This window comes from Salvelinus alpinus, chromosome 30 (assembly GCF_045679555.1).
Source record: "Salvelinus alpinus chromosome 30, SLU_Salpinus.1, whole genome shotgun sequence".
In the NCBI taxonomy this organism is placed as follows: domain Eukaryota; kingdom Metazoa; phylum Chordata; class Actinopteri; order Salmoniformes; family Salmonidae; genus Salvelinus; species Salvelinus alpinus.
The window spans coordinates 36953677-36965775 of NC_092115.1; the positions used below are offsets into that span (position 1 = coordinate 36953677).

The 12099-nt window shown below is 43.4% G+C and overlaps 1 protein-coding gene across 1 annotated transcript in view; it reads left to right on the top strand.

The window, feature by feature from the left end:
- Window positions 1–8365, top strand: part of LOC139559685 (titin homolog) — a 28534-nt gene extending 20169 nt beyond the window's left edge. The window contains exons 25-37 of the mRNA XM_071375889.1: window positions 1698–1745; window positions 1836–1904; window positions 1989–2057; window positions 2146–2217; window positions 2319–2378; window positions 2513–2587; window positions 2772–2831; window positions 2959–3021; window positions 3109–3186; window positions 3296–3335; window positions 3470–3521; window positions 3640–4054; window positions 4182–8365. Of these exons, the coding sequence (XP_071231990.1) occupies window positions 1698–1745; window positions 1836–1904; window positions 1989–2057; window positions 2146–2217; window positions 2319–2378; window positions 2513–2587; window positions 2772–2831; window positions 2959–3021; window positions 3109–3186; window positions 3296–3335; window positions 3470–3521; window positions 3640–4054; window positions 4182–5924 (2844 nt within the window). The 3' untranslated portion in view covers window positions 5925–8365. The remainder of the gene's footprint in view (window positions 1–1697; window positions 1746–1835; window positions 1905–1988; window positions 2058–2145; window positions 2218–2318; window positions 2379–2512; window positions 2588–2771; window positions 2832–2958; window positions 3022–3108; window positions 3187–3295; window positions 3336–3469; window positions 3522–3639; window positions 4055–4181) is intronic.
- Window positions 8366–12099: the final 3734 nt, after the last annotated feature.

The window sequence follows — 12099 nt, forward strand, 5'->3', positions numbered from 1 at the left end:
TGCACTTTGTTTTAGAAAACAAATTTGAAAGCCAAAAGGTTTATGCAACCTAATAATCAAGCCCTAAAAATACTTGCTTTGAGTTCAAAGTGCAAGTGCTGGTTAATTTAATTACATTTTTAAATGTTTGGGGGGGTGGGGGTCAAGGTGAGGAGGAGGATTATTTAAGACACTGTTTGAAGATCTTTTCGGAAGATGGGCAGGGACTCTACTGTCCTAGCTTCAGGGGGAATCTGGTTCCACCATCGGCTTCCAGGACAGAGAAGAGCTCGGACTGGGCTGAGCGGGAGCTGCCCTCCCGTAGCGGTGGGAGGGCCAAGAACATGAGGTGGCAAAACGGAGTGCTCGGGTTGGGGTGTGGGGTTTGAGCATAGCCTGAAGGTAGCCAGGGGCAGTTCCTCTTGCTGTTCTGTAGGTAAGCGCCATGGTCTTGTAGTGGATGCGAGCTTCGACTAGAAGCCAGTGGAGTGTGCGGATGAACGGGGTGACATGAGAGAACTTGGGAAGGTTGGAAACCAAGTGGGCTGCAGTGTTCTGGATAAGTTGCAGGGGTTTGATGGGACAAGCGGGAGAGGACAAGTGCCTGGGTTAGAACCTGCACCGCTTCCTGTGTGAGGTAGGGTCGTACTCTACTGAGGTTGTAGAGCATGACCCTGCAAGAGCCGGTCACTGCTTTGATGTTTGCAGAGAACGACAGGGTGTTGTCCAGGGTAATGTCAAGGTTCTTTGAACTCTGTGAGGGCGACACTGGGGAGTTGTCAACCGTGATGGAGAGGTCTTTGAGGGGGAAGACCTTCCCCGGGAGGAAGAGCAGTTCCGTCTTGTTGAGCTTGAGGTGGTGGGCCGACATCCAGAGAGATGCATGTCACCACCTAGGTGTCAGAAGGGGGGGGGGGGGGGTAGTTGAGTGTCATCCGCATGATAGAGGAGACCATGTGAGGATATGATGGAGCCGAGTGACTTGGTGTATAGAGAGAAGAGGAGAGGGCCTAGAACCGAGCCCTGGGGGACACCGATAGTGAGAGTAAATGGTGCAGACACAGATCCTCTCCATGTCACCTGGTAGGAGCAGCCTGCCAGGTAGGAGCGACCTGCCATGTAGGATGCAATCCAAGAGTGTGCAGAGCCTGAGATGCCCAGCCCTGAGAGGGCGGAGAGGAGGATCTGATGGTTCACGGTGTCGAAGGCAGCGGATAGATCTAGGAGGATGAGAACAGAGGAGAGAGAGTCAGCTTTGGCAGTGCGGAGAGCCTCTTTGACACAGAGAAGAGCAGTCTCGGTTAAGTGACCTGTCTTGAAGCCTGACTGGTTAGGGTCAGGAAGATCATTCTGAGAGAGATAACGAGAAAGTTAATCAGAGACAGCACACAAGTGTTTTTGGAAAGAAAAGACAGGTCTATAGTTTTTGACGTCAGATGAGTCGGGAGTGTTGGTTTCTTGAGGAGGGAGAAGCTCTGGCCATTTTGAAGTCAGAGGGGACACAGCCAGTCGTCAGGGATGAGTTGATGAGGGAAGTGAGAAGGTCTCCAGAGATGGACTGGAGAGGGGTTGGGGTCGAGCGGGCAGGTTGTTGGGCGGCCAGACCTCACTAGTCGCAGGATGTCACCTGAAGAGAGAGGGGAGAAAGAGGTCTCTGCTTCAAGATATCTCTGCTTCATTCACATTGAAGGCTTACTGTACTTTTGTTTTGAATTCAGGATTCAGATTTGGGAACGGACTGTAATGACAACCTCTCAGAAAGCAAGGTAATCTACCCTGAAAGGGTCGTCTTTGTTGTCTGGAACTTCTAGTGACTGTTAGTGTTAGTGTATTAACTCCCTCTGTATCTGATGTAGGAAAAAACAGGGATTTTGGGACTTTTCAAAAGGTCTCCAAGACCATCCCCACGCTCCACTGTTGATAAGGTAGTAAAGTTGTCACTCTCTGTAACAGTATCAATGTACAATCAAATGAATGTTTATAGTAACCCTGTGCTCTAAATATGTCAGGACCCTCTTACTGAGTACAATGAACTTTCTGCCAGCAATGACAGCCTCTCAGACATCCCCACAATTAAGGTAAGATTTTGTATACTTACATTTATGTATAAATACATTTGATTTCATATAATTAAGTATGTTTTAGAAAATGACAATTTTTTTGTAGGAAAATCTCTCTGCACAAAAAGAACTCTCAGCCAGCAATGATAGTCTTTCCGACACTACAACCACCAGCAAAGTGAGTCTTGCACCTTATTTTACCTACACCTACCTTTATCATCACTTTGTTAACCCACCAATTTGCCTTGTGTGTTTACTGTGTATGTCTTTTTGACACAGGAGAAAAAAGGAGGGTTTGCAGGAATCTTCAGGAGAACTCCAAAACCTTTCGAGCAGCAGGTAATTACAGGCATGTAACATGACCATTAGCAACTGCAGCCAACTGATACATGTTACTATGCAGTTTACACCCAGAACAGAAACCAATGTACACAACATGTCATGTTTACACGTCCTATATTTCTCTCTATTAGGACAGTATGGACACAGAGCCACCTGTAGGAGGTAGTCAGCTGAGGCGCCGGAGGACAATCAAGAAGAAGAGACGGGTGAGTGATCAGTTATTTAGGTGAATCGACCCATGATTGACCTATGATTTCAGAGATTTCACTCATGTCGCTACTCAATACAGTTACTTGTCTGGTCCCAGTTGGTTTTAAGGCCATATTTTTGTTGTACTATGAATGATTTTGTTATTTTCATGTTGAATATTAAATCAAAGTTGCTTCTCAGGTTGTGTCATTCCAAGTGAAAAGAACTCTCCCGAGGATTCCAAAACGTACTGCTGCTCGGGTATTGCTATTTCTTACGTTCCTCAACCCCTCCATCTCAGTCCATCACTTAATGCCCCTCTATGTAAAATAGTTTGTAATACAGTAGTAGTAAAATAGATGCTGTGGTTTTCTGATTTCTCCCTCAGGACTCTGATAAGGAGCCTATCATTGAGGAGGCTGTGGAGCTGCAAGGGCTGGCCCCACTGCAGGTCAGCTATAGAACATGTATATCATGCATACTGGTGCTTTATATGTTGCCTGTGTCCAGTGGTCTGATGTGTGTCTGTCTGTTCCAGGAGAGCACAGTGGAGATCCAGCCTGTGGAGATGGCAGCATACCCCACTGACGGAGTCAACCTTCTGGAGTCTGAAGAGGTATCTGTGTGTCTGTCTGCCTGTGTGTCTCTCGGTATCTGTCACTCATTCACACTCTCTGATTTGGAGATGACTCTGACATGTTTTCTCATTGTTGTTTCTTTTCCAGGAGAGTGACGGCCTGTTGGACTGGTGGAGATCAGTCGAAGGTGTGTTTCCACCTCAAACTATTTCTGTATGTCTGTGCGTGCATTTAAGTGGCTGAGGGAATATTTATGTGCTGGTGAATGTATGTGTTGGAGAAGTGTGATAAAAGTATAACTCTTGTGTTGTGGGTTACCAGGTTGGGAGCAATGGAATGAAACATCCCATTTCCAAGAGGATGAAGCAGATATGTGAGTCATTCATCTCTCTGTGCCTTACGTTCAAGTTCAAAACGTTATTGTCCATCTTCTGTTGACATGGAAAGTTAATTTTAAAACGCCTCTGCCTCTCCCTCTTTCCCTCCCTCAGGGTGGTGGAGCAGGTGGCTGACCGTGTGTTCATGGCGGCTCGGCTGTTTGTGCGTCTCTTCAACCAGCGGGGAGCGTCACTGCAGGGCCGTATCCTGGAGCTGCTGGCCCAGGCCGACGCAGCCGACCAGTTCCACAAGAGAACGGTGACGGCCGCTGTGGGGGGAGGAGTTGCCAGCGTGTGTGGCAGTGTGGCCACCATCACCGGCCTCATCCTTGCCCCCTTCACCTTCGGAGCCTCCATCATCGTCACCGCTGTAGGCATCTCCGTGGCGACTGCTGGAAGCATCGCCTCGGCAACGGCCAACATCACTGATACAGTGCACTCCAACATGGACTGCAAGAAAGTGGAGAAGATGATTCAGGGCTACCAGGAGGAGATCAAGGATATCAGGGAGTGTATGGAGTTTGTACAGGTGGGTTACTGTTCTTTCTCTCTCACTTACTCACCAACTGGCACACGCATGCATATTCACATCCTGTATACACATACACACTCCTCCCCCTCTATCCCTCACGTGTCCTTTTTCTCTGTGTCTGCAGGAAGGTATGGAAGCTCTGCAGGAGGGGAACTTTGAAAAGTACACTGAGAGTGCAACCAAGAAGGCTCTGAACCACAACATTAAGCATGTGATGAAGGAGGGGGGGCGGGCCGGAAAGAAACTGATGATCAACACAGACAAGCTCATCAGCACCGTGCAGGTTCTAGGCGTGGCAGGGGGGGCCGCCAAAGCTGTTAAGGCCATCAGCGTTACCACGGGCGTCATGTCCGCTCTCTTCCTCGCACTTGACGTCTTCTTCCTCGCCAAGGATTCCCATGAGCTGCGCAAGGGCGCCAAGACAAAGTTCGCCTCCGAGATCCGACAGATGTGCAAGGACCTGCAGGACGGGCTACTGGAGCTGAACAAGGTGAAAACCCAGCTGCAGAAAACCATGGATGGGATCGAGCTGGAAGAGTACGAGGAGGAGGAGGAAGTGGAGGTGGAAGTGGATGATGACCTGGAGTCAGACCCAGTTAAACTAGCTCAGCTGGAGCAAGAGCTGGACCAGTTAGAGGAGAAGTTGGACAAGAAGGTCGAGGAGGAACAGAAATGGAATAAAAGCAAGGAGGAGGCAGATAAGAGTGAGGAAAGGGAAATTAAGGAGGAGAAGAATAGTAAAAAGAAGGATAGTAAGAAAGAGGAGGGAAAGAAGGCGAGACCTAAAAGTAAAACAATAGAGTTGGGGAAGTTGTGCGAGACTGGGAAAGTGGAGATGGAGAAAGAGTGGACGAGTGAGAGGGGAGACACTAGTGGTAGAGGGAAAGGTGATACTAGCAGCGTTCAGAATAAAAAAGGGTCTGAGAACGGGAAAAAGAAAGATAAAGGAATGGAGAGTAGAAACACCAATGAAAAAGGAAATGTTGAGAGCAAAAAAGAGAAAGGAAATGATAGAAGCAGTACGAATGAGGAGGGTGAAGTAAAGGCAAGAGAGACTGAAAAACAAAAAGGTAGAGGGAATAAAAATAAGCCAGCTGATACAAAGAAAGGGATTTCAAATGAAAATGTAGAGTCTGAAAAGGGGAAGAGTGAAAGATTGAAGGAACAAAAAGTAGCTGGATTGGAGACTAAGATGAGGGTGAGGGAAACTTCAGAAAGAGGAAACGCAAGCAGACATAGCAGCAAGACTGACAAAGAGCAAATCCAGAAGAGGAGTCAGAGGGAGCGAGGCAGTATAGATGAAATACCAGAGATTGCTCCAGGGAGAAGACGCAGTAAAGATCTGAAGTGTGGGAGCATAACTGAAACAGGTGACATGGAGAGAATGAGTAAGACTGAAAGGGATGGGGTAGAGAGGGGGGTTAGGAACTTGAGAGCAGAGATGGATAGAGGAAGTAAAGATATGTACAGTGTTGACTTAAAGGGAGACTCAGAGAGGGGGAAGACAAAAGAGGAATCTGAGGTGAAAAGAACGAGTGGGGTTGAGAGAGGGACAGCTAAAGGGAACTCTAAGGAGGAAGGAGTGATGGAGAGAATGTCCAGGAGGGAAAACAAAGACAGGGAGTTGAGGTGTAAGAGGGAAAGAGCTGAGGAAAAGCGTGGGAGTAAGATTGAGAAAATGCAAAGAAAATTTGAAAGTGGTAGGGAGGGGGGCATCAGAAATGAAGATGAGGAGGTTCATCAGAGTGAAAGGGACAGGAAGGAGGGTGATGTTGAAAGGAACAGGAGAGATGGTGATGCTGAGCAGAAGCCTGTCCGCCAAGGCTCTCGTCCACGCTCCAAAGCCATCTGCCAATTTTACATCTGATGCATTATTAACTGAGTACTTAAAGAAGTATTCTAAAAGGGATTAACCTAGTGTTTGGTTTTATATTATTTACTTGGAGACATATTGAGACAAAGACAGTCATTGTGTTTTTAATATTTCATAGAGCAATGGAACTCAAATGTGCCTTTTTATACACATTTTTCATGACAATGGGATTTTTTTACGTTTTTTTTTTTAAACAAGGTCACTGTAAAGATTGTTGAATGAAAATGAATTTCTCGTGGACAGGTATACATAAACAATTGTCTGGAAGGAATGGGATGTATGGAATAACAAGCAGCAGAAGTTCCGGTGTTTGAGTTTTTTGTCACTGGTTATTTGGACAAGTCACGATTTCGCAGGTGTTAGCATGTTTAGAATTTCGAAAGTGGAGTGGACATTCGGCCATAACTTTCAAAGAGGGTGGAGCTCCTTGTTCCGCTCCTCATTCTAGCATCTCTTCCATCTCTTCACTTAACATGTATGGACCAAGAATTTAATCGAGCACCTGACCAAATGCTGGGGACTTTAGTTCTCGGTTAACCAACATTATATGAACAAATCGCTGCCCAAAAGCTGGTAGCAATTCATACAGATGTCAATTAACTCCATAGGAAGAGTCACACTGACTCAAAGCACTTTATAGAGCAATGGCTGCTGCTCATTGGACCGATTCTGACACGAATTAAGCGCACATAAATGGAACGTAATTACTTTTTTTATGCACTTTTCTCTCTATGCGTATTCTGACCTTAATTTAAGCAAGAGAAAAGCATGCTATTCACCCGCTATTTGTTCGGGGTGGAGATCTAATAAAACGGAGGTGTGGCAGAGGTGTGTATAGATCCTCCATATTCTGACTTTGCCTTAATTCCACCACCTTTATGCAAAGGAAATCATGAATAAGGTTGGAACGAACCTGCCGGTTTCAAGTGAAAAAGCATCTACTTTATTTTTTAAAAATATATAAATGACAGCATTCTCCATGCACTGTAATACATACATTGATAAGAGCTATGTAAGTGAGTAATCCGTTTGGAGAAAGGGATTGCAAATACACATAGCAATTGTTTTAGATCATCCATCGTTATGATCCCTGGAGAAGAACATGAAACCAGTCATATGGAAGAAAACTGAAAATCATATCAACATGACATGTATTGCGGTACCTTTTCCAAAGTGAATTAGGCTATAAATAGCTGTACCGTTAATCAGAATTTTTATTGTGCGCCCTCATAATTTGCGTAGATGAAATTTGGAGATCCAAGCTATAGACTTCTGTAGAGCTGAACCTGACGATTTGATGCATGCGCTTTCGAATGTTTTAAGTGTCTGCCCGGGTTTTTCTACGTTTTATTTTACAATTTGTATCATGTTAAATATTATCCACTATTGGGAGCCACCATCAGTAATACCCACATACATTTATAACTGTCACTTTAATGTTCGTTTTCTTCAATTTGTAGTTTACATTTTGCATCATTCCATTCCGTTTACGTGTCTTTCCTCGGTCACGTCTGTGGAGTTGTTCCTCAGGGTCGCTAAGCATTAGTGGTTCATATTAGGCTAATGTTGTGCAATAATTTGGGACATGTAGCCTATTTGAATCCTTATGGAGCACAGACCACACGTAGCAGGTTAAACCTGGAGCCTGGCACACGGTTCACGACGACTGGACCAGTCATGATTAGTGAGGAATAGGATAGATATAATTATTGTTCATTCCTTATTATGCACTTTTCCCCACCTTCCATTATTTCATGGATTGAATATGACAACTTTCAGGGTGTATTTTTGACTCATAAATGCATTCTGTGCGTAAATGTTCTCCAAACCTGTTTTTTAAATGATTCATACATGATTCTTAACCCTAAAATGTGTCTAAATAATCAGAGTATTTTTAAATCTACCAGTTGGTGCTGAAACGGAGACGAATATGCATATATTTAGATGGCTTTCTTTTATTGATCTCTACATTCTGAACCCATTCTCAATGTATTCTAGTCAGTCTGTTGACAGGATTTGAATTTAAAAAGGTACACAGTATTTAAAAGGGATGGCTTAAAATGAATGTAGCCTACTGAAAATCCTGTTGAACGAAAACTCCACGAGAAAATCTGTTGACCAGGAAGTGAGAGGGATTTCAGCAGTTGAATTAACCTTTTCATTGGTGAGTTCCATATATCTTTAACGGTCCCCAGCGTGAGTTTTTTTTATGCACGTGATGTCAGAATGCACTCACTAGCTTGGTTTCCAACCAATTGGCAACAGATTTTCATTCAAAAATAAGTATAAAGAAAATATGCGCATTTTCCCACCAGTGGTGTTTCTACCAAATGGACTTGTGGATAAAAATCAGTGCGTGATGAAGTAGTGCAGACGAAATGTACTTTTTTTGCTTAAGTTTTCATGTACTGAATAAAAATCTACAGTTCAATGTGTTTCCATTGCATTTTCAACTGTTGTGTTAAATAGCAAATGTACAGCTGGCAGATACAGTGCGGTTATACATGCCTATATATCGATTGTAACATGTAATATTCAACTAAAAATTGATAAGGTAATGCTGCAATAGAGTGATTATTGAAATAATCTTACCGCTCATGCAACGAACCGGAAGCGCTGAATGCTAGGGGAGGAGAGTGGAAAACTGCAAGTGGACATTTCAGTGCTTCATTGGAAACTTAAGTTCAAAATTATTTTGAAGACTTTGAGGGAGGGAGAGGGTAGGGGGACACAATGTGTAGCTATAGCGCATACTGCTATGGAATGTTGAGTGGAAGTTTATGTGGAATGACTAGCTAGTGTAGTCCAGGAAATGGAATGTAAAGTAACAGTTAAGAGGTTGGATGCTGCTAAAATTCGCTTTTCTAGCTAACCAGCTAGCTATAGAGCTAACAAAAGGGCTAATGTTAACCCACTGAATGATATTTCCTAAACGTTAAGTTGAAGCCATCTTTGTGTGTGTGTGTGTCAGAGAGAGAGAGTAGCTATCTAGTATGAGAGAGAGTGAAATAATGAATCTGGTGAAAATTTAGCCTAACATGGAATGTGAAAATCACAATACTGTATGCATGGCAACACATGATGTCATGACACATTCTTATGAGGTATAGCTAAGTTAAGTTATCAGTTGTGTGTCTATCTCTGTGTTATATCTTTATAGAGGCAGACACTTGAGCTGATTCCAGAACAGCTGGACAGGACATAATTCTATCAGCCTTCAAGGGGAACCCATCTTTAGCTTTTGCCAGGTCACACACAAGTTTACATACACAAATATACAACACGTCTCTATCATAAATTTGTGTTTTCACCAGCCCAATCTAGTGACCACCATCCTCTGGACTCAGCCAGCCTAAACGGACAGGTATACACATCACTGGGACATTGTTGTTTCTAGGGCTGTCCTGGAATAATCTTGGTCAACCAAAAATCGTCTGTTTTTTTGACCAAATGTTTGTAAAATCAACTATATGCATTGAGCTTGTCTGATGCTTTAAAGTTACGGTTTGATGAAATAAGACACAAATGACTCAAGAGGGAGCCAGAGCTCAAGATAACCAGAAGAAGAAGAAAAACTTAACCTTAACCAACCATTCTCCTGCTCCTGCTGGCTTTCGCAGATTCTGCCATTACTCTCCTGAAGTTGTCGGTAATAGGCTACAAGAAGTCTGCAACTTTTCTCACGTGGAATGCAAATTTATCTTACCATTTCTACCAATCTGTGTGCCAGTTATGGTTTCCATATGCACATTTTCATGGAATAGTTTCATTTAATTTATAACAGCCTAATGCCGTTTGTATCTCAATCAGTGTGATGTGATTAATGAAAATTCTATCCAAATCTAAATGAAAATTATAAACCTAAAAAGTAACTTCTATTGCCATTGTCAACTATGTAAAAATAGCCTACATAAGGCCAACAAATAAAAACATTGCATCCTGTGCAGGTAGAAAATATCCTGATAAATAAATATCATATAAATCATATTGGCTGCAACAAACTTGAAACATTGAATCAACTATTAACTTGGGTCTACCCGAAGCTCAACAAACGTATAAAATATTCTGGGCCTCTGTTTCCTGCTCCAGTGAACTCATGTTATTCACAACTGTAGGCTATTTGCACAAGGGATAAGAAGCAGTGCTTGACATGGGCAGGAGCTCACAAGAGCGGAGTACCGGCACCTCAAATGTGCTACTGCTTGAGCTCCTGTTCCTCTTATAGAATATTATCTCAAAATAATTGTGAAGCACCTGCACCTAAATATAAACAGTATCAGCACCCAAAATGAGTACCGGAACCTATTTTAGTCCAAGTCGAGCACTGATAAGAAGTTATCAGGTAGGCCTCTTTTATGACGTTTCCACTGGATCAGAGCATGACATTTTTCCCTTTATCGAAAGGGAGAGAGCTAGAAATATTATCATTCTCAATTGTTGTAAAAACAGACTGCTTGCTGTTTGAGGTGAAGAAAACATTACTTTGAGAAGCTCCACAGCTCATTAGTGGTGGTGCCTTAAGCCAATCAGAACTACTATCAGATCCCCAGATGGGCACATGTACAGTGCCTTAAAGTATTCAGACCCATTTACTTTTTCCACATTTTGTTATGTTACAGCCTTATTCTAAAATTGATTAAATAAAATAAAATGTCCGCAGCAATCTACACCCAATACCCCATAATGCGAAAACAGGTTTTCCATCATACTCTTCCTAAGGTTAGCTGCCCAGCCAAACTGAGCAATCAGGGGAGAAGGGCCTTGGTCAGGAAGGTGACCAAGAACCTGGAGTCTGGAGGAAACCTGGCAGCATCCCTAGGGTGAAGCATGGTGGTGGCAGCATCATGCTGTGGGGATGTTTTTCAGTGGCAGGGACTGGGAGACTATTCAGGATCAAGGCAAAGATGAACAGAGCAACGTACATAGATCCTTGATGAAAATCTACTCCAGAGCGCTCAGTACCTCAGACTGGGGGCGAAGGTTCATCTTCCAATATGTCAACGACCCTAAGCACACAGCCAAGACAACGCAGGAGTGGCTTCGGGACAAGTCTGAATGTCCTTGGAGTGGCCCAGCCAGAGCACGGACTTGAACCCGATCAAACATCTCTGGACAGACCTGAAAATAGCTGTGCAGTAACGCTCCCCATCCAACCTGACAGAGCTTGAGAGGATCTGCAGAGAAGAATCGGATAAACTCCCCAAATACAGGTGAGCCAAGCTTCTAGTGTCATACCCAAGAAGATTCGAGGCTGTATTTGCTGCCGAATCTGCTTCAACAAAGTACTGAGTCAAGGGGTCTTAATACTTATGTAAATGTGATAGTTGAATTTTTAATAAATTAGCAACAAATTCTGAAAAACAGTTTTTGCTTTGTCATTATGGGGTAATGTGTGTAGATTGAGGGGGGAAAAAACCATTTAATACATTTTAGAATAAGGCTGTAACTTAAAATGTGGAAAAAGTGAAGAGGTCTGAATACTTCAGGAAGACACCGTATATGCCTACATTTGCGTGCAGGCCTGGTTAGCCTATAGGCCTACTTCTATGCGTAATCAGGTGTGCGTCCTTACTCAACATTGACAGGAGCGCTCCAAACAAAAGACAATACTCATAAATGGAATGAAATAAACCAAAACGTGTTTCTCACAAGTGAAGCATAGGTTGTGCCCTCTGCAAACAATGTGTCCACTCCGACATTGAGAACGATAAGACTGGAATAATAATATATTGAATGTATTAACAGAAATGTTCATAACCAAACATTGTAGATTCGAAATTATAGGAATTAACGGTAAATGTAGGCTACTACTGGTAGTAGGGAATAGACCCCAACAATCAAAACGCAAACAATTCACAGTGAAGTTATGAAACACTGAATGTGCACAAATTAGCAGGAGAGATAATTCTGTAGAGAGAAGTGCATTGTGTGCTGCATGGACATGCAACATTTACCGTGATATGGCCTCTGCAGAAGTCAAGGTATTCAGACTGTACTAATTGCGATTTGCAGAGCAGCACAGAGCTGTTGTGAAGGAAGTGGGTTTGATTATACAGGATGTACCGCCCCCCACCTATTCAGAGCTCTCATTGTTATAACATTTGGGAGTTCGCACAGCGATGTGGTACAGAGCTCGATTTGGCCTTTATATGCCTCCGCAATTGCGTCA